Source organism: Abramis brama (genome assembly GCF_963993115.1).
Source record: "Abramis brama genome assembly, chromosome: 10".
Lineage (NCBI taxonomy): Eukaryota > Metazoa > Chordata > Actinopteri > Cypriniformes > Leuciscidae > Abramis > Abramis brama.
Genome location: NC_139972.1, coordinates 19,967,120 through 19,993,004, shown reverse-complemented (window position 1 = coordinate 19,993,004; position 25,885 = coordinate 19,967,120). Strand labels below are relative to the sequence as shown.

Below are 25,885 nucleotides of genomic sequence, written 5' to 3'. Positions count from 1 at the left end.
AGTACTTGCTGATGAAAATTCAGCTTTGCATCACAAAAATAAATTACATTTTAAAGTATATTAAAAAAAGAGAACCATTATTTTAAATTATAATAATATTTCATAATATTACTGTTTTTTTTTTTTGTTTGTTTTTTTTTTTTTTTTTTTACTGCAGGCTTGATGAGCATAAGAGACTTCTTTCAAAAACATTAAAAATAGTAATGTTTCCAAACTTTTGACTGGTACTGTATATAGAATGTCATTATAGATCAGTGTGATAAACGCAACATTCTTTTTTCCTTTTTTTTCTTTCTGATGACGATACTCGAAGGGTCGTTCCAATTTATGATTTATGTTTTAAAAATATTTAACTATAGTTTTATTTATCATATGTTCTCATGTTTGTTTTTGTTTTTATGTGTTTTTGTTATAATAGCCTACTCTTCCGATCTGTTTGCAAAGGATATGCTTCTATTTGCTGTTTTTCATAGTGTGATTGATGAATTGTTTTAAAACCAGTTACGTTTGACACACAAACAGTATAATAAGTAATTATGATATAAGAGACACACAACAATTAAAAACAGAAATATACAAAAATGTATTGTCGTTTTTAAATTAATAGATAATAACAAGATTTCGGATTTTCGGGTTATTTGAAATACTACGATAATAGTCTCGTGTTGAGTCTCCTCTCCATCTCGAAAGATGGCGCTAGTGAATCATATTTCCCCCGATCATCGACAACGGTAAAGAAGCATTAACGTCAGCACAGGAAATAAAACGTCTGTTTACTGTTTACAATGATGGAGGATGAAGAATTAGAGTTTGTGGAAGATTTGGAGGCGATATTACACCTTACTCCAGAAGTGCAGCTGGCCATTGAGCAGGTAAGAGATCAATTGGGGTTGAGTCTGTTTTTATTGTAACGTTAGTGTCAGAGAGTGTGTCTTCTCATGAGATGCTAATATAGCCAGTTTGATACTTCTCCATTGAAGCTCACAGTTTTGGTCTTGTCTGTTTTATTTATCATTTTACCTTTTTGTTTACGTAGATAACTGTTGTCAAAACCGACTTTGTTTTTTTAAAACGACGGACCCGCACACGTAAATTTGTCATTGCTAGCTTGCTATTTGATGGGAGGTGTCAAGACAGGAAAAAAGAGATTGACACATTCAAGCGTTTAAACAAGGGAGTCCGTTTAGAATAGACACAAAATGAAGAACTTAAATTGCACTGCAATTTCTATCTAATTATATTTAATTATCTCTTGGTGATCGCAAAATGAACTAGTAGTGTTAGTCTATGTTCTTAACACAGTGTTTATTATGTTTTCCAAAACACAGTGAGAAAGAAAAAGACCTGGACTAAAGAAGCATCATTAGAGAGGAATGATGTGCAGAATTGTTTATAATGGTTAATTTAGCAATAATAATTCTCTTCCACTGGCTCCAGTTGAGTCCAGCATAAGATCAGTAATACAACTGGCTCTTTAGATCTATTTGTTAAGGTTTTTGGTGCCACCTGAATGGACTGCAGTGTAGTAAAGCTTGTTGTTCACTTCAGACTCACAGAACATCTTTAGCAATATTGTGGCCAGCTGATCCTCAATCAGCAGAGCCTGCTTTTCTGGGCTTGGCCGTGTCATATGACATCTGTTCAATATTTAGGTTTTCCCCAGCCAAGACCCTTTGGATCGAGCGGACTTCAATGCTGTTGAATACATTAATACCTTGTTTCCAACAGAGCAGGTGAGTCTGAATTAGAAAACTTGCATAAATGGTTAACATTCTGAAACTTTTAGTTCTGAGCAATATACTATTGTTTGCTATTAGCATTGATAATACAAATAATTGATGAATCAAATTGAATGCCTGTCTATCTGTGTTTAGGTCACCGATATTGAGGCCAGTGACCAATAATACTACTAATATTTATGCTTTTTTACATTGCGGCCTATTGAATGTTCATATTCTTTGCCACTAGAGAGCGCTACTCTCTCTGAACATGAAAAACTGACTTATGAGAAGTTTACTTTTAAAAGAGATAAATGAAATTAAAGGATAGCTGATGTATTTTCAGTAGTGTTTATGTATTCCCCCCTTTACAAATCATTTTGTAGTCATTGGCGAACATAGACGATGTGGTGAATAACATACGACTTAAAATCAGGTGAGTTTTCAAATTTTAGACCCTGACATGGTATGCATTTATATGTGGAGGTTATTGATTCTTATTAAATTGATATTGTTTATTAATTCCTTTAATCAGACGGTTGGATGACAACATCAGGACAGTGGTGAGGGGACAGACTAATGTGGGGCAAGATGGCAGACAGGTGAGTATTTTGGTTCCACATACATAATGTCAGATCTATGCCGTATGTTCTGTTGTGATCCAATCACGTGATTATGACTTTGAATAATTTAAGATCAAAATAATAAATATTAAGCTTTCTCCCCTTCATACCTCGATAGTTTTCAGGTTATAGGAATAAAACTATAGGTTATGGCAAATAAATAGCATGAAAGCAATGATCTGGGTTCATCAACATTATGCCACATCTTGTTCCAGGCTGTAAGATAAAAAAAAATATGACTGACTCTGTAGAACACAAAAGAAGATATATTGAACTGTTTTTGTCTATAAAATGATGGTCAATGGGGTCCAAAACAACATCCCCACTGACTTTAATTGTGTGGACAAAAAGCCCCACATTTTTAAAAATATCTTCTAAACCTATACAACTTTCTTCTGCATGAGAGTGAGTAAACGATGACAGAGTCTTCATGTTTGGGCGATCTAAATAAGTGTTTTTGTACTCTAATCAAATCATTGTAGTGGTTAAAGCAGCTTTAGAATGTTGTTCTGTGCGCGGTAAACCTCTCTGCCCGCTTCACAACAGCTCTCGACATTATGGATGTCTTTTGCATCTCTTCCATCTCTGGAAGAGACCGAGGTTCTTGAAAGTCCCAGATGCTGTGTCTTCCTGGAAAGGAAGGCACACTTTACCCCGAATTTTCCTGTTCTCCGCAACAGTTCCATTCCACATTGTGGTTTAGTGTCCTACTATTTCTTGGACCAGGCTGAAAATGTTGATTCAACACAGATCCGTTCTTAATCAGAGCAGCATGCTGAGGTGAAATGCGATTGGGTTGTTAAGAGCCAGTGTGGCTCAGACCTACGAGTGGGGTCAGCTGAGCTTGAATTACCCAGCATGCACCGCTTTTGTGCACTGGTTGTATCTGAACGGATCGCTGTTAACGCGCGGGGCCACGAGTCTCACGGCCCGTAGCCTTCTGAGTTGTTTCCACAGAGCAAAGGAAAAATCCTTTCAGCAGATGGAACAGCGGGAAGTGTGGATTACACATCCCAACTCGAGGCTGGGAGTGATGGTGGAGACAGAGGGAGAGGACTGGAAAGACCCGCTGAAGCTTTTTTTTTGTTTAGTCTGTGCAGTATTTATCAGTGAGATGGAGACATCCGTGTCTGGAACGGGATCCCAGGGGTCTGCTTGATGACATTTCTAGCTGTGTGGAGGAGGTGGACGGATGTGTTTGTCTTAGCTGAGTGTTTTCACCTTCTCCCCAGTGGTAAAGAAAATGCTAAAGTTAGAATTGGGCGTCGGGCATCTTATTTGTGGCCAAGTCTCTTTGAAGTTTGGATGAAGCTGAGGGCTTGACAAATAGTATTTGAGGCAGTCACGCCACAGATGTTTCACCCTGTTTAAAGACCCAGACTCCTCTCTGGTTTTGTTATCGTCTGCCTGCTCTTTGGGTCAGTGTTGTTTTAGAATAATTGAGATGCTATGGTTTTTTTTTTACTATTCTGAATTGGTTATCAATTTGATATTTTTCTATTTTATTTTTAGTAATCCTTTTTTTTTCCATGTTTATTTATTTTAGTTTTTTAATATGTACATCAATTTGCATTCATTTTAGTTGAAGCTATTTTAGTAAATCAAGTCAAACTAAATGAAATTGAGAAATGTTTCCTTGGGAATTAGCTGAAATTAAATGACATTTTTATATGGTTTCAGTTAACTATAATAACTCTTATGTGGATTACGTGGGGAGTTGCGGGGGGTGGGCAGTCTTTCCCTGACTTTTCTAAACATTTTTGTGGTTCTTATCAGGACATTTACAGTGTGAGGAAAGCACTATTTTATATCATTGTTAACGGACAGCAACCTGGAAATATTTTCTGATTTGGAAAAGCATTTGACAATGTGGGGAAACTTAGATAGATTTGTGATATCATTCATAAAGGAAAGTCAACAGTGGGCCAAAACATTTGGTGCAAATTATTAGAGGGATCCCTCACTTTGCCTTCCCCTTTGTCTCACGCAGGGTTTGCGCTAATATACATTATTTTCCTCAGTGCTGCAGAAAGTTCCATATAAAAAGTTTGCCATGTTGTTGTTCCCAGATGGAGCATTCAGATGAGAGGTTTATAGCTGTCAGGGAGCCAGTTGGGATCAGGATGTCTCATGTAGTTTTTGGCATCTGGAGTTGCTTATTAGGAATGCCAAGAAGGAGCCTCCCCAAGAATGTAGTATAAATATTTAATCTAAACACAGGATGGAAAGTTTGCTGCATGTGTGGTTTTCTATCAGTCGTTATAGACCGATCCCTGATTGTCCCTTTGGAGTTGTTTTAGTCATTGCAGGCTTTGTTGACAGAGGTTTTATCGACTTAATGCCTAGGTTTTAACCTTCTTTAACCCTTGTTTGTTTGTTTTTTCTTTTCTTGTATGGAATTTATGTTAAAATTAAGTATTTGTGTCGAAATTGAGCCACTGTACATTTAGCTGATGTCATAAAACTGTCATGTCAACAATTTAATTTAGCTAAATAGTTTAACAGAATTGTTGAATACAGAATAGATGGGCTTTTACATGACAGACTAATGCAATCAAGTTTTTACTGACTTTTAAATGAAATTTTACTTTCATTAATACAATGAGACATTAAAATGGACAATACAAAAAATTTTTTAAATAAGAAGCATGATAACTGCAAAGGAGAGCTACACAACCGTTCAAAAGTTGGGGGTTGGTAAGATTTTTTTAAATGTTTTTGACAAAAGTCTCTTATGCTCACAAAGGCTGCAATATTTGATTGAAAATACAGTATTATGTAAATATTACAATTTAAAACGGTTTTCTCTTTTGATGTAATTTAAAATGTATTTTTTAATCCCGTGATGGTAAAGCTGAATTTGCAGCATCATCAGTTGTACCGCTTCATATTTTTGTGGAAACAGAGATGCATTTTTTCAAGAGAACAGCATGCATTTATAATATATATTTTGGTAGCAATGTAAAAGTCTTTACTGTCACTTTTGATCAGTTTAATGCACCTTGCTAAATAAAAGTATTAATTAAAAAATAAAAACTCTTACTGACCCCTGACTTTTGAACAGTAGTGTACATCCAATCCACTGTTGTGCAGTGTTGCTTTTAGGCAATATTTAATCAATTTCTCATAAAATAAAAATAACTTGTATATCTCAATGTTTTATAAAAGCTACTCACTAACAAATGTGAATCATAGTTTGATGGGTGAAATTCGGAGGCAAATATCAGGACAATTCTGTAAATCAAAGTCCACCGTGGCAGAAGAAGAAATTAAAATGACCATTTTAGTATCACCCAACATATTTGATATCTTGCAGAACAAAGAAAATTGTAACCCCAAGGTAATGACATTTAATAGAGTAAACAGAGCTGTTCAACCAGGCTGTTCATAATCTCGTCAGCAGTTTAGAAAATAATTACATGTAGGATAATTAGTAGGATAATCATCATTAGTGCACGTGTGGAATGCTGTAAATGATTGACCACATAATCACAGAGGAAATAACCACACAGTCTCATTCATGCTTGTCAGCAGCTGTTAAACTCCCAATAATCAACATTTTCTTTCTCAGTGCTCCTACATATTCTTTAGTCGAGTCACAACACTACAGGGAAATGTAGCAGGCATCCCAGCATCCATGTCGTCCTGTAGTCTGTGGGCTGCCTAAACCATCTGTGGGTGGGGGGAAACATCCTGAAACTGCAAATAGAGTCCACATGCATAGCAGCTGCTCTCCTTCCTGCCAGATCCAAATAAACCTCTCTCTTTCTCTTTCTTCTGATCAGCAGTATAAGAAGGAGATCCAGAGACTGTCCTCCAACAAGCGTTTTTCTAACCTCAGAAAATCGACTCTGGATAGCTTCTTCTTATGCGCAACTACAACATGGCCACTTTAAACTAGATGCATCCCAGTTAACACCTGGGCTCTAGTTCTGCTTTTTGTTCAAAGCCGTAAAAAGTCTTGGCAAGACCTTGCAATACTGCAATTTGAAGAATCCTTTCTTTGAAAGGAGGATGCATTGCTGTTAACACGGTGTGGCTCAAAGCATCTCTGTGTTTTTGAGGAGGCTTGTAAAAGTGGTAAATTCCAGGGGGCAGCTGGTGCCGGCTGTTAGCATTCCATTTGCCTGTGAAGAAGCAAGGCAAAAGGAACGGCCAAACTTTCTTCACTCTCAACCCATGCACGTCTCTAAATACATTGGCAGCAGCCAGTGTTCCCACTCATTCAGTGCTGCAGCTGCTTTTAAAGGAAGTAGTAATTATGCATTGTCAGAGTCCAAACACTGCCAGTGTGGCTGCAGTGGGAGGTGTGCCACTTGCTGTGACTCTGCATTCGAGTGGCCAGTAAGGTTGGATCCCTTCAGGGCCAAACCGGGAGCTTTGTGATGTGGTGGCATCAGGTGGGGCAACATGTGGAAGGGCCAAAACTGCAGCTGCTGCAGTCTTCGCATACAAGAATGTCAAGTAAAAACTGGTTTCATCAGGCCGTGCGGTTTGTTCCCCACCCTGTTGAAGCACAGAAATCTTCCCACTAAAAATAATATAGTAGCTGAAGGGTTAGGAGGGCAGGCAGGAAGCAAGTTCATTAAAATGTCATTCAGCCTGTATTTTCATATTAAATATGGGTTCATTATTAATTGCTTTTGATGTGGCAGTAAGATTTAGATTGAGTGTCTGTTTTTCTAATCGCCTAGTTTGAAAGCGATGAAACCAGCCCAACACAAACTGAACTCAAGCCAGTGAACTTCAGGTTGCTGTTTCACAGAAAACATCGAACTGACAGAGAGCTGTAAGAAAACGCTACCACGGTGCTGTTTGGGTCATCTTAGATCTTTTGTCTCCTCTTCCAGGCATTGGAGGAGGCCCAGAAAGCCATCCAGCAACTCTTTGGCAAAATCAAAGACATCAAAGACAAAGCGGAGAAATCGGAGCAAATGGTGAGTAAAAATAAGCCCTCTAGACAGGAACCTAGTCATTTAAGGCCTGAAAGTCGACCCAGAGTAAATAGCCATTCACCACCCACCCACCCCAACAGGCTGGGTAACCAAGGCACTAGAAACTGTGACATCCTGTGGTTTTGTCCACAGCACTCTTTTTGAGCCCAAGGTAATGCACTGGCCATCTGTGAATGTTATGCAGTGCAGAACAGAGGAAGGGCAAGGGGGAGGAAGGCAGGAGAACAATAGCAAAGCTCTGTTCCTGTGTCCCCAGCAATATAAAGAAGGGTGGATGAAATATCGGTACCATATAGGTTATTATTAGCCAATATTGGAGTGTTTTTAGTATTGAATAAATAATAATGATAAATCATCTTTAGTATTGGATCAATAGTAATTGATTTGTGCATGTTCATTTTGTCTATTTTTACAAATAGATTACCTTTGCCATCATTTAATGGTCACATACTGAACACTAATAATTTAATAACACTTTTAAAAATAATCTTGAGCAAATCTTGAATATATATATATTCAACTTCCAGAAGTGTATATATATATATATATATATATATATATATATATATATATATATATATATATATATATATATATATATATATATATATATATATATATATATATATATATATAATTTTTTTTTTTTTTTTTTTATTATTATTTTCACACTACATTATATTGATGTGATTCCTAAATTCACTACGTTTATGATTGATTTTAGTTTTAGAGTTGACCAAGTTGTATAGACTTTTTTTACATCATTAGCAATAAAGTTATATTTATTGCTAATTTATGATATAAATAACGTAATATAATCCCATTCATAGGTTTGTTTCAAACAAACGAAAACTAACAAACGTTATTCTTTTGACCTTTCTATTCATCAAAGAATCCTGAAAAAATAAATCTTTTCAACATTTATAAGAAATGTTCCTTGAGCACCAAATCAGCATCATAGAATCATTTCCGTATGACATTGTGCTATAATGTAATATTAGTGCTTTCAAATAGATTAATCGTGATTAATCGCATCTAACATAAGTATTTGTTTACATAATGAGTTTGTATATAATATCATATTTATATATTTGTGTGTGCATGTTTGTGTATATACAGTATGTATACACACACAGACGTGTGTGTGTGTATATATATATGTGTGTATATGTATATGTGTATATATATACACATTATGTAAACAACTTTTTTGTTAGATGCGATTAATCATGATTAATCTATTTGAAAGCACTAAATATAACATTATACATACAGCAGAACTGAACTGAAACAGCCAGAACTGAAATATCAGTGCATACCTAATGTATCTAAAAAAAAAAAATCTTCAGGTGAAAGAGATCACACGGGACATCAAGCAGTTGGACCATGCAAAGCGTCACCTGACGACTTCTATAACCACCCTCAATCACCTGCACATGCTGGCTGGCGGTGTGGACTCTCTTGAGTACGTTTATTCAAGATACCTTTTCCCAAGATCAGTATGTTTGCTCATTCATAGTAGTGTGCTAAAAACTTGTCCCGTTGTACCTTTACAGAGCTATGACTCGAAAGAGGCAGTATGGGGAGGTGGCCAATCTCCTTCAGGGTGTCGTCAACGTGCTTGAGCACTTCCAGAAGTACATGGGCATCCCCCAGATACGCCAGCTCTCAGAGAGGTAAGGATACAAGCACAAGACTCTCTCAACACTGTTTATTTGACTAAATCATGGTGCTGAGAGTCTGAAGGTCCTGTTTATGTTTACTGAAGATGAGCACAGGAAGGAAATCTGCTTCACAGTATCTCATTATTTACCTTTTCCCCCCACTTTGGACTTTTCCCAGAGCAGAAAGCGTCTCTTTGTTTCAGGCCTTTCCCAGTGGAGGTGCTTTCTCTGGTTTGGGTGGTGCTGTCCACGTCCCCTGCAGGCTCTGAGACTGGGCCTTTTGTTCGGAAAGAAATGAGGCTCCGGTCCCTGTGATTCTGCACTTCCCATTGCTTGTTTATGTTGGATGCGCTGATAAAGCTGTTGTTTCATAAGCAGATGGCAAGGAAGGGTGTTTGATGTGGAAATATGATTCCCCTGATTGTTCCAGGTTCTAAATGTTTCTCTGGAAAAGCATGTATCCGCGGTTCCTTTTCAGTGCCCCTGTAGTCAAGTTTACCCATTCGGTTCATAAGAACTTTCACAGGCGTCCTTGAGTGATGATAAGAGTTTGTTTGGTTGAATGTGCATTTGTACATCAAGCGAATCCATTGTTTTTGTTAAAACAGCATTTAAGTGTGCCAAAGTACATCAGCGCTTTCTGACCGCTGCGTGACTCATTTTTTTCTTGTCCGTTTCTTTTGTGGTGTAGAAAGAGATTATATTTGATGAGGGTGGGGACTGTGCCTAGGAATTTACAATGTAAATAATATTAGCCCCCCCTTTGGTGATCAGATGGGCTGATTTTAGTGATGTTGTTTTGAACTACACAAGCTTAACACATATTACAGGGCAAAAAAAGTCTTGAGAGAATTCTTGTGATGACTAATTGGATCTATGTGATGTTTAATATTAGTACATGCCAAATATGGAGAAACTGCGATGCTTTCTTTCCGAGCCCGACTGTCCCTAAATGGAGATGTCTGGTTGGTTATAAGGTGTGGCAGAGATGTTTCAGAGATCAGGGGCGGCAGCTGAGGGATGTGCTGTGGTTCAGACTGTGTGGAGGTCTTAATGGAGCTGGTGAGAGAGCAAATTGGCAGCCATGTGCCACGTTGAAGACTGGTGTCTGACTGGCAAGTGCATGTGTCTCCGTCTCTCTTTCTCACTCACTCTCTCTCTCTCCCTCTGAGTATCTTGATGTTTATTTTGGAAGACACTTGTGCCAGCAACTGATTCAGAAATGAAAAGAGCATCTTCTAATCATCAAGTTGTGGTTCTTCCAGACCATTTCGTGGAATTGAGCTTATGTTACACTGTCTCTGAGATTTTTAGTCCAAAGTACAGTTTGGCCTTATTGTTTAATAGAATTTAAATTTACATCTGTTTTCATACAAGTAGCTGATATTTCTGTCTCTGTTCCATTTTTATCCCCCAATTGCCAATAGTTATAATTCAAGCCATTATTTTAGGAGGGATCTAGGTACCAGCTATACACATTGCTCTAATAGAGATTAGCACATAGTTTTTAATGACTGTTTACTGAAAAAACATATTAGAAAATACTTTATAATATATATAATACTTCATATAAAAGTGAGTCATGACACAAATCAAATTTTGACATATAAGAGGTCTTTGTGCCATTAAAACATCCACCATGTTTCACCTCATTATAAACAAAGTATTTAATTAAAGGTAGGGTTGGCAATGTTTTTCAGAAACAATTTTTGTTATACTGGTTGAAACTCTCTTCAGATGGTAACCTGTGACATTCGCACTTTGATTATGCGTTTCTGTGGCAACCCTTTCAATGGCGAAATTAATCTGTTTACGTCCATTATTATTGTTATGTGCTTTGGGACATGAGGTAAATTAACGCTGTTTCTTGTGACGCTTTGCAGTCTCTGCTCTGGCTGTGTGCATTCATGTAATTTAAAGGAGGTGTGGCTTTAGAGACGGGATCCTATGCTTTCAAAGCTAGCTTGTTATTGCTAGCCTCTCCGAAATTGCCTATCCTACCTTTTTAATCAAGCTCCAAAAATGGCTCACTTTGATATTGTGGGATCTGTGATGTCGCATGGGAAAATACATTTGCATATGACTGCCTCCAGAGCAAGACATCGAAGAATAGTCATACATCGTCACACCATAGGCCCCACCCACTGTTATTCAGTCGCTTAACGGCTGACATAGACATATCAAAAGCAAATAGAACCCATTATAAACTAGATACAGCATTCAGTTTCTGACACACTCCAAGCACTAGAGTCTGTCCACGCACTAGAGAGCATTTTGTGATGCAGCACAGTGTAATGGAGAGTTCGCAAAGAAGCTTTTGTTGAAAGATGAAGCAGTCAACTGTACTGGATCTGACTGCAGCTGCATCACAAACCGCAAGTAAATTATTTCATAATGCTTTTTCTGTAAATTACAGTTTTGTATAGATAACGTTTTCAAAACACTTACTTGCTTGCAATAATAAGTGGGTGCTAATACCGTTTCATATGCAAAGACGACGTTAGCCAATCATAACAGTGGCATTTACAAGCCTTAAAGGAGCCGCCCATTAGAAAACGGATTTTCAAACAGAGGGTCAGAATGAAGGTCGAAAATAATTGTTTTTCCGCACGTATATGTATATAATTTATTAATTTTTTTTGTGGAAAACTTTATTAACATTATAAGTGTGCATTAGAAGGAACATATTTCAAAAAATCCATGTCATAAACCCCTTTAAATTCAGTTGTTATGAAGTATTGTAAAATGTAGCTGGTTTTGCTCTAGATTGACTTTATTGCTTTGATAATCTCACTAGACACCAGGGAATCCTGAAACTACCAGGTGTCTTGTAAACACTAACCCATTTGTTTTGCCCCTCCTCAGAGTTAAAGCCGCACAGAGCGAGCTTGGTACACAGATACTGGCTGACTTCGAGGAGACTTTTCCTGCCCAGGGGTCAAAGGTACAGATATTGCGTTCTAATGAAAAGATTACAAATAATCAACTTTTAGTATTAATGCATAGCTAGTCTCTGTATCATTCTTGTGACAGATAAAAAACATTTAGTTTGTTATTTACAGAAATCTGGCGGTCCTAGCATTGTTCTCAGAGATGCCTGCTTGGTGGCGAATGTCCTGGATCCTCGGATTAAGCAGGAGATCATCAAAAAGTTCATCAGGCAGCACCTGTCAGAATACCTAGTTCTCTTCCAAGAAAACCAGGATGTGAGTGTGTCCTTGTGCATCCTGTACATGCAGAAATTGTGCTAAACCATATCTCTTACGGTCTGTTCTGCTGTTTGTCCTGAGTACAGGTGGCGTGGCTCGACAAAATAGACCGGCGCTATGCGTGGATCAAGCGTCAGCTCGTGGACTATGAAGAGAAGTATGGACGAATGTTCCCTGAGGAGTGGTGGATGACCGAGCGCATCGCTGTAGAGTTCTGTCATATCACCAGGTACCCACTGAACACCTCGCACTAACACTGCATTCACATAATATTAGCTCTTCATAAGTTCATTCATGTCATTAGTCAAATTTCTATCCACATTTTTATGTAAATATTGGGATATAGAATGTTGGATTTAAATTAAATTTCCATAAAACCATTAAAACCTTTTTTTTTTCTCACTTGTGGAGGATTTTCTTTTTTGTCAAGACATTCACATAAACTACGATCGAATAAATTCCTGAATGCACATCCAAAAAGTCATGTGCACATATCTCAACAAGTCATGTGACTGTATAATAATAAAAAAACTCAATTTCTAGTACCATTCCAGTTATTTTTATATTTCACAATATTCGTCTTGTGAGCATAAGACACTTATGAAAACATTAAAAAAAACTGTACCACCACCAAACCTTTGAACTGTAGTGTATGTAGGTACCTCTGCATATTTTGTGTTTTGGGGGAAGAAAAGAGAATATAAAGGAAGGCATTTATAGTGATTATATATGTTGCTGTCTTCAATGACAAAGCCAGACATGGGTACATTTTGGCATAACGAGTGTTGCCATAGAAACTATTAATTGAGTCTGAAGAGTCTGAGTAGAATTGTAATTACGGTAATTCCGACATGATATTAGCACAGCATAAATCCTCATTATCTCCATTGCCCCATAGAGAAAATATACCTGGAGAATTACATGTGCATTTAGTGGTTAGCTTAGAAGACTAGACATTATACAGCACACCACTATGGCATGATTTAGCAAAAGACATAATTGTGCACAGTACGACATGAATGATTAGATGGAAAGGAACTGGTTACATGTCTGGAATAAAGTCTAAAGTAGGCTATGTGTGTGTATGTGTGTTGTCTATAGTCGAATTCCTCTCAAAAGAGTCATAACAAAACCCTCAATGCCTGGAAAGAACGTTTGAGGTCCACTGTAATCCAATCTAATATATTTCTCATTTTTTGACACAACTTTATATAAGAATGGATACACCACACCACCATCTTCTCCCTATGGAGGCTCTCAAAAAGGTTATTTTTCAAGCTGATGGTAACTAAATCTTTCCTTTTGAATACAACACTGATCCACTGTGGTTCCTTTTAACAGCCAAACCAGGCATCTGCACACGCTGACCTATAAAAGCACTGACCTGAAGCTTTAGACACAGGGTTGTGAGCAAAACCTAACGTGCCAAGAAGGACTATGTCTGTGTTTCATTTGCTCATCAGAATCGAGCTAGCCAAGCTGATGCGAACCCGTGCCAGGGAGATCGAGGTCAAGCTTTTGCTCTTCGCTATTCAGAGGACCACCAATTTCGAGGGACTGCTGGCTAAGCGCTTCTCGGGCTGCACCTTGAACGACGGGCCCGGGGTGAGGAAATCCCCCACTTGCATTTTGTTTTGGACCATGCTTGTTTGCGGGCAAAGGGCTTTACTGAGGTGTGAACATGCTGGTAATCTGGCTGTTGTGTGATGTTTCTTCTCCTTTGCTCTCTTCAGCAGAAAAAAACGGAGACGCCTCTAGAGCCAACAAACCCCTTTTTGGAAGATGAGTCAGGAGAGGACAACATATCAGAAAAGGAGGAAGATCTGGATAGAGTGAGGCTGCTTATCTTTTTTTTTCTCTCTATCATGCAGCAATGACCCTATTTGCACCATATCCAATCTATACTCCACCCATCTTCTGATAGAAATTTGATACCGCATTTGGTACCATTCCAGCAATTTACATTTCTTTCTAATGTAGTTTGATTTGACTTGCATCTGAACTCTAGCCTGGATCAGGCGCTTATTCTCTGTAATTGACGTGTTATGAAAACATTCAAGACGCTGTGTGTTTAGAAGTCTTTATTTGCTATGTATTTATCAAACACTTAACGTGTACTTTAATATAACAACAGCTTAACTTTGGCTCAGGTCCTATATTTATTGCACACTTATTTCCTTTTATCTTTAAATTGGCAATGATGTTCTCAGTTTTTGCTGTTGTAAGAACATTTCTGATGATTTGGGTTCCTCAAAAGTTCACCGTTACCACTGTGGTGTTTTTGCAACAGAATTTCCTTTCACCTTCCTGTCAAACTGTAGCACATGTCAGGGTTATTGTCTTTAACTTAAACCATAAAACAAATTGTTACTTGAATTAAATTAAACATTAACTGAAAATAAAAAAAGTAAACTTATTTTTTTCAGCTAGTTTCCAAGGCAGCATTTCTCATTTTCATTCTGTTTAACTTGAAGCACTAAAATAACAACTATTTAATACAAATGAATAAAAACTATATAGATTTATGTAAAAAAAAAAAAAAAAAAACTAATAAAAATGCACAAAAAAAAATGAAAACATGAAAATATAAAAACTAAAATCTAATTCAAATGTAATAGCATATCAATGATAATAAAATAACACTGGCACACGCAAAGGAACCTCTTAAGACATTTCTGATTGAGTAATGTTTTGCTGTTCACAGCCAAAGAAGCCCAAGGCTCCAGACAACCCCTTCCACGGCATTGTGTCCAAGTGCTTTGAGCCTCATCTCTACGTTTACATCGAGTCGCAGGATAAGTGAGTGAAATGTGCTGGAACATTGTACACAATCATGTCAGACAAGCCAAATGGGAATAAGCCCAGTCATTTGGTTTGTGATCATTTCTCTCTTGTACACCCCTTTTCAGTAGTTCTCTTGTCTGTCTCTCTCCGCCTCACCACTGAGGCAAAAATGGTTCCCATTAGCTGGTAACCACAGATGCTGCAGACAACCTGAAAACGGCAGCTGATTTCTTTCTTTATTCGTCTGGTCTCGTTCTTTACCTCTCTCTCACCCACGGGGCTCCCAAGAAAAGGGCTTCTTGTACAGGCCCTTCTCTGGCCCATGAAACACTCCGCTGGCACTGCCTAAAGCAGAATGACCTTTCTGTTAACAATGGCTTGCATTATACCAGTTCACACTGACCTGTCTGGCATGAGAGTGTCCACATTCTTCTCTTGGGGTCAGCATCTATCTGATTACTCGGTGCTGAGAGAGATGGCCTATTTACTGACCTTACAATACATCGCTGTTCAAAGCAAGTGTAACACATTAGGATTTCTGTCATAGTCAGATATGTGGTGCAATCTGTTGTTTTTTTTTTTTAACTATATTAAATGTTTTTGCTAATTTAACTGTTTTCAGTTACCAAGTTTTTATTTTATTTTTTCCAACCCGAAGCATCCATCATATACTTTGTCCCAAAAAAGCAGATATTTGGTATGCAAATACTTTATTTTAAATATTTTAAATATTTCATTGTGTAGTTTTTCCAACAAAACAGTGTCCACCAGATAGCTCTCCCAAAAAAGATCCACCTTGCAAATATTTTATTTTATTTCATTTTTAATATTTAGTATTTTTTTCAACAAAACACAGAGATCAGATTGGTCACCCCAATACCCCCAAAAAATTCACCTTGCATGTATTTTATTTCATTTGCTTTGTTTTGATATTGAAACTAAGCAGTACTGAAAACATTCAAAACATCTAGAACTTCACCCATCCTGGTATCTTTAATAAAATAAATAAATGCATAACCTCAGATGTATAAATGAATTAATAAAATACAAAATATGCAAGATTTGAATTGGTATTTTTTTTTTTTAATTCTGTTTAACATATGTTGCAATGTTTAAATCCATTCCACAGATTTATGCAGTGGAGGAAATGTAGATAATGTCTAGGCCTACTGCCATTAATGTTTTTGTTTTCTGTCTTAGAAATCTCGGAGAGCTGATCGACCGTTTTGTTGCTGATTTCCGGGCACAGGGTCCCCCTAAATCAGGGACAGATGAGGGAGGTGCTGTACTTCCCAGCTGTGCAGATCTCTTCGTGTACTACAAGAAGTGTATGGTGCAATGCTCGCAACTGAGCACCGGAGAACCCATGATTGCTCTGAGCACTATCTTCCAGAAGTATCTGCGCGAGTATGCCTGGAAGATCCTCTCTGGAAACCTTCCCAAGTGAGTTGAGCCACCTGACTTTCTCACATTACTTTTTATTTGGTCCTTCTCCCTTGTTATGGTAGAATTTTGATCCTCCCAGTTGCTGGGGCTTTTATTCAGGGTGTTTATGCTGCGGTGATGCTTGAGAGGAGAGCGAGTGGACGTTTCTGTGTGGTCGCATTTGTGGGGTTTCTTGTTGCCGCTTTTCAAAAGAAGAAAAATCCCCACCCGTTGCCTTGTGTGGTTTACCCCGTATTGTCTTTGGGAGTTTCAAAAGGGATCTTTGTTTTTGAGAAGCTGTCTTGTGGTTTCCATGCAGTCTTTCTTCTGTTTCTTTCAGCGGGGAGGGCTGGAGGGCTGAGTTCGTGTTCTTTGGTAACCATGTTTGTGCTTGTTTGCATGCAGGACCAGCACCAATAGTGGTGGTCTGACCATCAGCAGCTTACTGAAGGAGAAAGAGGGATCAGAAGCGGCCAAGTTCACGATGGAAGAGCTGTGTCTCATTTGCAGCATCCTAAGCACAGCCGAATACTGCCTGGCTACCACACAGCAGGTGGCCAACACGCATGCATCAATTAACTTATCATAAGTGAATAGTTTTTTTTTTTTGTTTTTTTATGATGCAAATGTCTCATATCATGTCCACAGCTAGAGGAGAAGCTTAAGGAAAAGGTGGACAAGTTATTGATGGAGAGAATCAACTTAACTGGGGAGATGGACACCTTTAGCACGTAATTACCAGTCACACTGACTTTACCCTCAACACTAATAAAAACATATCTGCCCAAGGAAATTAATTAATAGTTGTTAAGTAATGTTCCCATGAATCTCTCTGTTTGGCAGGGTTATCTCAAACAGTATCCAGCTCTTGGTTCAGGACCTGGATGCTGCATGTGATCCAGCCCTTACAGCTATGAGCAAGGTACTATACTGATATAGGCTGATATTAAATCCCCTACCCCCCTATTTATCTTATCAGGCAATATTGGGTGTTTAATTGTAATGCTTATTTCCCCTATTTTTACCTTGACCATTATCTAACACTCGTTTAAAATTAAACTGTAAAAACACAAATATTTAGTATTTTAGTTAATTTAGTATTTATTTAGTATTTATATACTATCATAGTATTTATTCATATTTTTTAGATTTTCAGTTTTCATTTTGTAAATTTGGTTTGTGCTTTTGTCATATGTATTTTTTTTCTATTCAACTTTCATTTTTATTTCAGTAATCTTTAGGTTTTTCATTTTATTTTATTTCAGCTTTATTTCCATTTTTAAGTTTTAGTTGTAGTGCTATGCATAAGTTTAGACACCCATGCTAAAGTTGACTAAAAAGAGGAATAAAAAATCATCTTTTGGAAATTGAACTTAATGCCTTAATTAAAAAAATTAGGAAAAATCCAACCTTTAAGGACACCAATTTTCTTTGTGAATGAATAATGTATCGTAAATAAATAAATGTTCTTCCTTAAAATACAGGGTGCATAAGTCTGGACACCCCTATGTTAAATTCCCATAGAGGCAGGCAGATTTTTATTTTTAAAGGCCAGTTATTTCATGGATCCAGGATACTATGCATCCTGATAAAAGTTCCCTTGGCCTTTGGGAATTAAAATAGCCCCACATCATCACATAGCCTGGTTTTCCTTCAGCATGGTTTTATTTCAGTTAGCCTAATAGCTGGTTTGATTTGCATTGAGAGATAATCTTATGGAAAGTACCCCATGCCAATCTCTAGGTATGGTGAAGGCTATGTGATGATGTGGGGCTATTTTAATTCCAAAGGCCAAGGGAACTTTATCAGGATGCATAGTATCCTGGATCCATGAAGTAACTGGCCTTTAAAAATAAAAATCTGCCTGCCTCTATGGGAATTTAACATAGGGGTGTCCAGACTTATGCACCCTGTATTTTAAGGAAGAACATTTATTTATTTACAATACATTATTCATTCACAAAGAAAATTGGTGTCCTTAAAGGTTGGATTTTTCCTATTTTTTTTAATTAAGGCATTAACTTCAATTTCCAAAAGATGATTTTTTTATTCCTCTTTTTATTCAACTTTAGCATGGGTGTCTAAACTTATGCATAGCACTGTAACAATAACAACATTGTTTAAGAGTGTCTTTAGGATATTTATACTAGACTTGAAGTTGATTTTGTCTATGTTTGTACAGATGCCGTGGCAGAGTGTGGAACATGTGGGAGACCAAAGCCCGTATGTGACCTCTGTAATCATGCACATCAAACAAAATGTGCCCATCATTAGAGACAACCTGGCCTCCACCCGGAAATACTTCACGCAGTTCTGCATTAAGTTCACCAAGTCAGTACCGCAACAAAGACACTTTCATAACACGGGGTTTGCTAAACCTCTGCTAACTGTACTTTCTATCCATTCGTTTCAGCTCCTTCATTCCAAAGTTCATCAACCACCTGTTCAGGTGTAAGCCAATCAGCATGGTTGGAGCAGAGCAGGTAGGTGGAGATTCAGACACTGGGATGTTTGGGTTTCATAGACTTTCAAATGTTCAAATGTTTTTCTTCTTCTCCTTAACAGCTACTCCTGGACACACATTCCCTCAAGACCGTTCTTCTAGACCTCCCTTCCATTGGCTCTCAGGTGGTCCGTAAAGCCCCGGCCAGCTACACCAAAATAGTGGTTAAAGGAATGACTCGAGCGGAGATGATCCTCAAGGTGGGAACCTTATGTTCATTCACGACCCTTAAACATTTTAGAAATCGCTCAGCTTTCACCCAATTCTTTTTTAAACGGGCCTCCCTGATGAGAAGCTCAATACAGGAAAGTCTTTAATGATCAGCTGCTCATAAAGCTCTGTGTGGTGCAGCGCTCGGTTGGAGTTATTTACTAAGCTGTGCACGTCTGGTTTAATGAGCTCTCTCTGAGAGACAGGAAGTGCTCACATGCCTTGGCTTTTCTGCCTGCAGCCTTAGCAGTCCACAGTTTAATATTCCTCACTCATAGATCTCTACTTATATTTACATATAGACTTGTAACATACAATGGGGTTCAAACTTCGTTTCCCCTTTACAACTTATGTTAAGTTATATAATTATTAAGAGAGAAACATGGATTTTAAAGTGAATTTGACGTGATCAGAACAAACTCGTTGGTTGTCCCTATTTTGCTTTAGTGACAGCAGCATTCAAGCTGCGTAAAAGCCTGTTCACACCAAAATGTTCGGTTTCTAAATGAAAATTTCACCATCTGACAGTAGGTAGTTATCTGACAGTTCTTCTGCTATTCACTGCCAATTAGCACAATAGTTGCTACGACCACGTTGTAGTTTTATGCACACTCCAGGCACATGACCAGAAGCACAAATCCCATTGGTTTGCCAGTTTTCTTCAGAATGGAATGGAAAAGATTTCATAACACCCTGCTGTAAAAAGCTGTCACGTTGACGGATGAACGGATGCAAACAGCCGTCAAATTAAAATGTTTTATCGGAAAAAAACTTTCGTTCTGAATGTTCGTCTTAATGTGAACAGGCCTTAAACCTCTTAAAGATCTAATGATTATCTCCCAGAAAGTGGAGGGATGAATATAGTCATTTTTAAAGGTTGGGAGGCACAATGATTTCTGACCCATCCATGCACCTTAGTTTTCATAAATGGTCTAAGAGGGTTGACCGATTTAGTTGCAAACATTAGAGTGTCATCGGATACTGAGAAGTGTAAGGAAAATCGAGTTTCCCTTTAATATTATGTGTAGACAGATGTTCTGGTTGGGCGTATGAGCTCTGTGTTGTACTATGATATACAACAGGAGCAGAGGATAGCGTGTGCCTTTGTGAATCTTCCTCTCCCTGATATCCAGACCCACCTTCTTCTCCATGACCCTTATCTTCAGCCCCACACATGCTCCACAGGCTTTTATGAGGTTCACCGGGGCTTTCCTGCTCCTGGTCTTTTAACTGCCTGGAATTCAGCCTTTATCCACCTAATGTTTATACTGGGTTCAGCTCTAATTGTGCAAGATCATGCAAAGAGCATTTACAAAAGAGGAAAAATGTTATAAGAAAACATGGGCTACATAAAAAGGGACAGTTCACCCAAAAATTCTGTCATTTACACACCCTCATGTTGTTTCAAACCTTTAAGACTTCAAAATTCAAAGATATTTTCAATTAAATAAATGGATAAAAAAAGCTGACCCATTCTTTCTTGACACAAGAACAAACCACATTGGTTCTCGTGCGTCAAGCAAGTACGTTTCAGCTTCCGTTCATCATATTTGACGAGCTCTATGTATGTGCGTTGATCAATATTTATATTTGAATAAAAGCCTAAGTTAAATCTGTTCATCATAAAGCGATCGTGTCTCTTCAGAAGACTTGGATTAAACTGCTTGATTTTTTTTTTTTTTTTTCAATGGTTTTAAGAACATTTTGAATTTTGAAATTTTTGGAGGAATTAACTTTCAATGGAGGAACCCAAATCTGTCAGGTTTCATTAAAAATATAGTCAATCGTGTTTCGAACCTGAACGAGTCTTATGGGTTTGAAATGACAATGGTGAGTAATTGATGACAGAATTTTCATTTTCGGGTGAACTATCCCTGCAACAGCCGAGTTTGTATCTTTCCATCTCTATATAAGCCAGATTAGACAATACACTGGATAAATATTGATGAACACATGACCAGTGCCCTTCATTAATTGAAATTCAAAGGTCTGTGTAAGAAACCTGGCCTTGATCTTGACTTGCATACGGTGGGTCTTCAAAGTCTGGTTGGCGTTTAATGATTGGCTTTGTTGGGCCCCAGGTGCCTCTCAGGTAATTACTTCCATCTTCATCAGCATTTTGCTCTGCGGTTCTTGGAAGAGTCATTCATACTTCAGTATGCTCCATAGGGGCTCTGCTGCCATTTGGCCAGGCGGATCAGCGGCTGGTATTGTTTGCTTTGTGCTTAGTGAAACAATAGCTCAATCGTTTGCCACCTCAGTCTAGCTTTGTCATTGTTCTTTCTTAATCGTTGATGAATTACATCAGTGAAGTGTGACACCGTTAAGCGGTTTATGGGTGAAACAGGACCTTCATTGCTGGTGGTGGCTTGGCTGTCCACATGATGCTCATTACAGGGTAAACGTGGAGAGTAATCTGTTAAAGATGTCTTCACTTTTTCTCTCTTTCCTTGGCTGGGAATGAGTTCCTGCCCATCCTAGGGCCCAAACCTCAGAGAGATGTGAAGTTGAAGGAGGTAGCGCAAGCCAAGCATGCTGCTGCTGCTGCCTGTGAGACGTGGCTGTTTTCCACAGTCTTCTCCTTTTTCTTTTTTCTTGCCTGTCTCACCCCCCACCCCCCATTGTGGCTCTTTTTGGAAATTAATGGAAAGGCAGACTTTATCCCCCTCCTCGCGTTTTCCTTTTCGTGCTCTCTCTATTCTTTCTCATTTACGAGGTAACTACAACAAGCCTTCTCGAGGCTTATCCTTGGCCTGTCTCCAGGGTGGTTGCTAAGTAAATCACTCTGTGGTAAGGAAGGAACGTTAAGAATTCAAGATGATCTGAAGTGTTCCGTGTCCCGCTTTGTTCTGACCCTTATCCGCATATCCTGGTGTATCCCTTCAGGTACTGAGAGTAAAAAGAAAATTAAGAATAATGGGTATTGTATAAAGGGAAATCTTGCACAGGATGCTGATTAAGATGCCCCCCCCACCCCCAGTTGTATCTGTCAGCCATGTGTTTTTCTGCCCTGTTACAAATCTAAATAGTCACAAGATATCCAATTAAACATTTTTTTTTTTTCTCCCAACCTTGGAGGGAAAAGAAACAGATTCACAATGCAGGCCTGTACCCCATTCAACCTATTTTTTTATTGCTCAATTGAGACTCTCTCATTATACCCCACAAAAAAATTACCGGTGAGGCTAATTCAGCTTCGTTCAAGCATAGAGTTATTATGCTGTTAAAATGAGCCTTAAATAGACGCTTCAAGTTTTTGTCTTTTGTTTAGCGCTTTATCTATCAGCTCGCTGTATTTTGTTATCTCCTGCTCCCAGAGTGTCATGTGTTCAGAGAACCCAGTTGTAGTTTAGCTGACTTTTTCTCTTTTTTTCTTCCACCTCTCAGGTGGTCATGGCCCCTCACGAACCATCCGTGGTCTTTGTGGACAACTACATCAAGCTCCTTGCTGACAGCAACCCTGAGACTTTCCAGAAGATACTAGATATGAAGGTGAGTCTGTTTTATTTGCTTCAGGGAAAACTTCCTCATATTTCATGAAATCTTAGCACTAGTAGAACAGGAGACCCACATAAAACTGTAAAAAAAAAAATGAATGTGTGTGTATATATGTATATTAGGCTTGTCGATTTAACATGTTAATTTAATTAATTGGTTATGAAAAAAATTATGTGTTAAAATGATTAATGCATTTACCGTATCCGCTCCGCCCCCGAGGTCATCTTACATTTCATACAGTTGATTGGTGGCGAACATGAACCAGGGCAACAACTCCCTGTGTGATATAGAATGCCCCTAAAATCCTAGATATTGGGACAAAAATGCCCTTGTATGAGTTATTCTCATATTTATATAATATGATATAGTTAAGGAATATAACAGGAGTAATAAATGCAAATATGATATAGTTAAGTAATATCACAGGAGTAACGAGTGCAAATGTGGGGTGGGGTGGGGTTTGGATGGATGGATGATATTAACATGCCTAAGACTTTTGCACAGTACTGTATATATCTTTAAAAATATAAAGATCTTTGAAATTGATTGGTCTCTTTTACCCCTGAATCTATAGGGTCTGAAACGGAGTGAGCAGAGCACCATGCTGGAGCTTTTCAGACAGAGGTTGCCCACACCGCCCTCAGGACCAGACGGTGGTCCATCATTGTCCTTCAGTGCCCCCACCCCTGAACAAGAATCTTCCCGTATCCGCAAACTGGAAAAGCTCATTAAAAAGAGAATTCAGTAAATTAGCAGGAACTTTATTCCCATCAATATACTAATGTGAGCGCTCTCTTTTGTGCATGGCCTGACATGTCTCCGCTCGAGTTTTATCATGCTTAAAATGGGATGTAAATGGTACTGCTATTTTTTTTTTTTGTATGTATTTATGTATGGTTACAGATCACTGTTTAACTTTGAGGCTTTCATGACTTGCATTACTATAAGCCTTATGATTCAATTCTTTTCCTGAACCTCAACACATTACTGGCATGAATGAGTCATTTTGCCACCCCCCCCCCCCCCACACACACACCCCCACACACACACATTTTTTGGCTCCAATTTACAACACTAAAACCCACAGTGTCATTTACTTTGCACATTTCTCTGAAATATGCTTGCACTTAAAGCAAAACAGAGGGCAGTGTGGCCCAGAAAAGAAACCTGCTGCTATTCTGGCACAAAGTCTTCTGCCCTGGGATTTCCAACATCAAAATGATTTAAAGCCAACGTTTTTATATTTGTCCCCTCACTATAAGAATAAACGGCTGTGTGGAATTTGGCTTTTGCTCTGGGTAAAGGTGCCTGTGGAGAAGAGTGAGATTTCAGGTCTCAGGTACTCCACAACAGAGGAGCTTAGGATTTCCTGTCTCCTCTAAAATGACAAACCAGTTGTTTTGGCTTTTAAAATAATTTCCCAGGTTGGGGTGAAAAGAAAGAAACGCTCACATTGTAGATGTTTTTACCCTGCGGGAGCTGTAAGGAAGAAATATTTATCACTTGTGTTTTCCCATGCTAGAGATATTTTCTCTGCGAACAATAACTAGTTCATGGGAGATTATTGGAATGCAGAAATTTGGATACATTCTTTTACTTTACTTCATCTACTGTTCACTTTTGTAAAGATCATATTTGTTTTTGTCTATGTTTGACATAACTTATTTTATAGTTCTTTTAATAGAAGATTATACGAACTCCGGAATCGGTTTACTGTACTTTTCATCATCATTTCATCATCACGCTCTCCTTCATAATTTAATTTTTTCTCTGCACATGGCTTTGTACTTGTTAAAAGACCTCAGCAGCAGTGTATATCAAAGCTAAAATGTGTACAGTGAATGTATGATTTATGTGTTGGATGGGCTAGTGTGATGTGAGTTTATTGCAATATTATTTGCAACTATTTCTGCTATGATTTATACTGTTGATTGCTTCTAATGAAAACATTCCTGCCTTCTGTGAATATGACAACATCTTTTTAATGTCAACTGCAGATATAAATTCTTGTCAATAAAAATCTGTTGGTTGGCTTTGACAAACTTGTTGTCTTTGTCATTTTATGTATGATGAATTGATGGATGAACAGATAGATATTTATAAGATGGATGGTTAAATTAATAGGATGAGCCAATAGTTGTCTGATATTTTCTGTATGTATGATCGATGGATGGATGAACTGAGAGGTGTGTGTGTTTGCAACATACAGTTGTGTTCAAAATAATAGCAGTGCGTTTAAAAAAGTGAGTAAAGCTCAAAATCCTTATAATAACTTATATTTCAATACACACAAATGCATTGGGAACACTGCACATTCTATTCAAAATCAAAACATGAAGAAAAATGTATCAAATTTGTTACTACTTTATAGAAAGTGAAGAAAAAGGAACATTAGGCTGTTAAAAAAAAATAGCAGAGTCTGCATTTTTCTTTACAAAATCTGTATGAATACTGTATATACTGAAAAATGCTTGAAGATTTAGCTTTCTTGTGAATCACTGAACTAATATTTAGTTGTATAACCACGGTTTCTGAAGGTATTCCAACCCAGGACGATTGCACTACATACCACAATACCTCTGCATTTCTTGGTTTTGCCTCAAAAACAGCCTTTTTGATGTCACCCCACAAGTTTTCTATTGGATTAAGGTCCGGGGATTGGGCTGGCCACTCCATAACGTTAATCTTGTTGGTCTGGAACCAAGATGCTGCTCGCTTACTGGTGTGTTTGGGATCGTTGTCTTGTTGAAACACCCAAGGGCATTTCCTCTTCGGAGATTAAGGCAACATGACCTCTTTAAGTATTCTGATGTACACAAACTGATCCATGATCCGTGGTATACGATAAATAGGCCCAAACACCATAGTATGAGAAACATCCCCATATCATGATGCTTGTGCCACCGTGCTTCACTGTCTTCACAGTGTACTGTGACTTGAATTCAGTGTTTGGTCTGACAAACTGTCTGCGGCCCATAGACCCAAAAAGAACAATCTTGCTTTCATCAGTCCACAAAATATTGCACCATTTCTCTTTAGGCCAGTCAGTGTGTTCTTTGGCAAATTGTACCCTCTTTAGCACATGTCGTTTTTTCAACAATGGGACTTTGCGGGGACTTCTTGCCGATAGTCTTTGCCATTTTGGCTATTCTTCGTTTTCTTCCACATCTTTCTGATTTTGGTTGCCATTTTAAAGCATTTGATATCATTTTAGCTGAGCAGCCTATCATTTTCTGCACTTCTTTATACGTTTTCCCCTTTCTAATCAACTTTTTAATCAAAGTACGCTGTTCTTC

The 25,885-nt window shown here is 38.1% G+C and overlaps 1 protein-coding gene across 2 annotated transcripts; it reads left to right on the top strand.

The window, feature by feature from the left end:
- The first annotated feature begins 714 nt into the window (after window positions 1-714).
- Window positions 715-24,629, top strand: vps53 (VPS53 subunit of GARP complex). Of its 2 annotated transcripts, none has more exons than XM_084126571.1 (22): window positions 715-872; window positions 1,653-1,733; window positions 2,105-2,154; window positions 2,254-2,320; window positions 7,192-7,278; window positions 8,646-8,761; window positions 8,853-8,972; window positions 11,826-11,904; window positions 12,023-12,166; window positions 12,256-12,398; window positions 13,633-13,774; window positions 13,906-14,001; window positions 14,874-14,968; window positions 16,154-16,396; window positions 16,784-16,931; window positions 17,027-17,109; window positions 17,222-17,300; window positions 18,561-18,709; window positions 18,792-18,861; window positions 18,944-19,081; window positions 22,479-22,583; window positions 23,164-24,629. In XM_084126571.1, the coding sequence occupies exons 1-22, from the start codon at window positions 786-788 to the stop codon at window positions 23,335-23,337; spliced, it is 2,496 nt and encodes an 831-aa protein (XP_083982697.1). In that variant the 5' UTR covers window positions 715-785; the 3' UTR covers window positions 23,338-24,629. The 2 variants fall into 2 exon arrangements, with proteins under 2 accessions (XP_083982697.1, XP_083982696.1); XM_084126570.1 differs by having other exon boundaries at window positions 13,903-14,001.
- The last annotated feature ends 1,256 nt before the right edge of the window (window positions 24,630-25,885 follow it).

Bases quoted from the DNA above. Each gene is read 5' to 3' on its own strand.
- vps53 (XM_084126570.1), top strand. From the start codon at position 786: ATGATGGAGGATGAAGAATTAGAGTTTGTGGAAGATTTGGAGGCGATA. The intron at 7,279-8,645 runs GTGAGTAAAAAT...AAAAATCTTCAG, and splicing joins CGGAGAAATCGGAGCAAATG to GTGAAAGAGATCACACGGGA. The intron at 18,862-18,943 runs GTAGGTGGAGAT...TCTCCTTAACAG, and splicing joins GCATGGTTGGAGCAGAGCAG to CTACTCCTGGACACACATTC.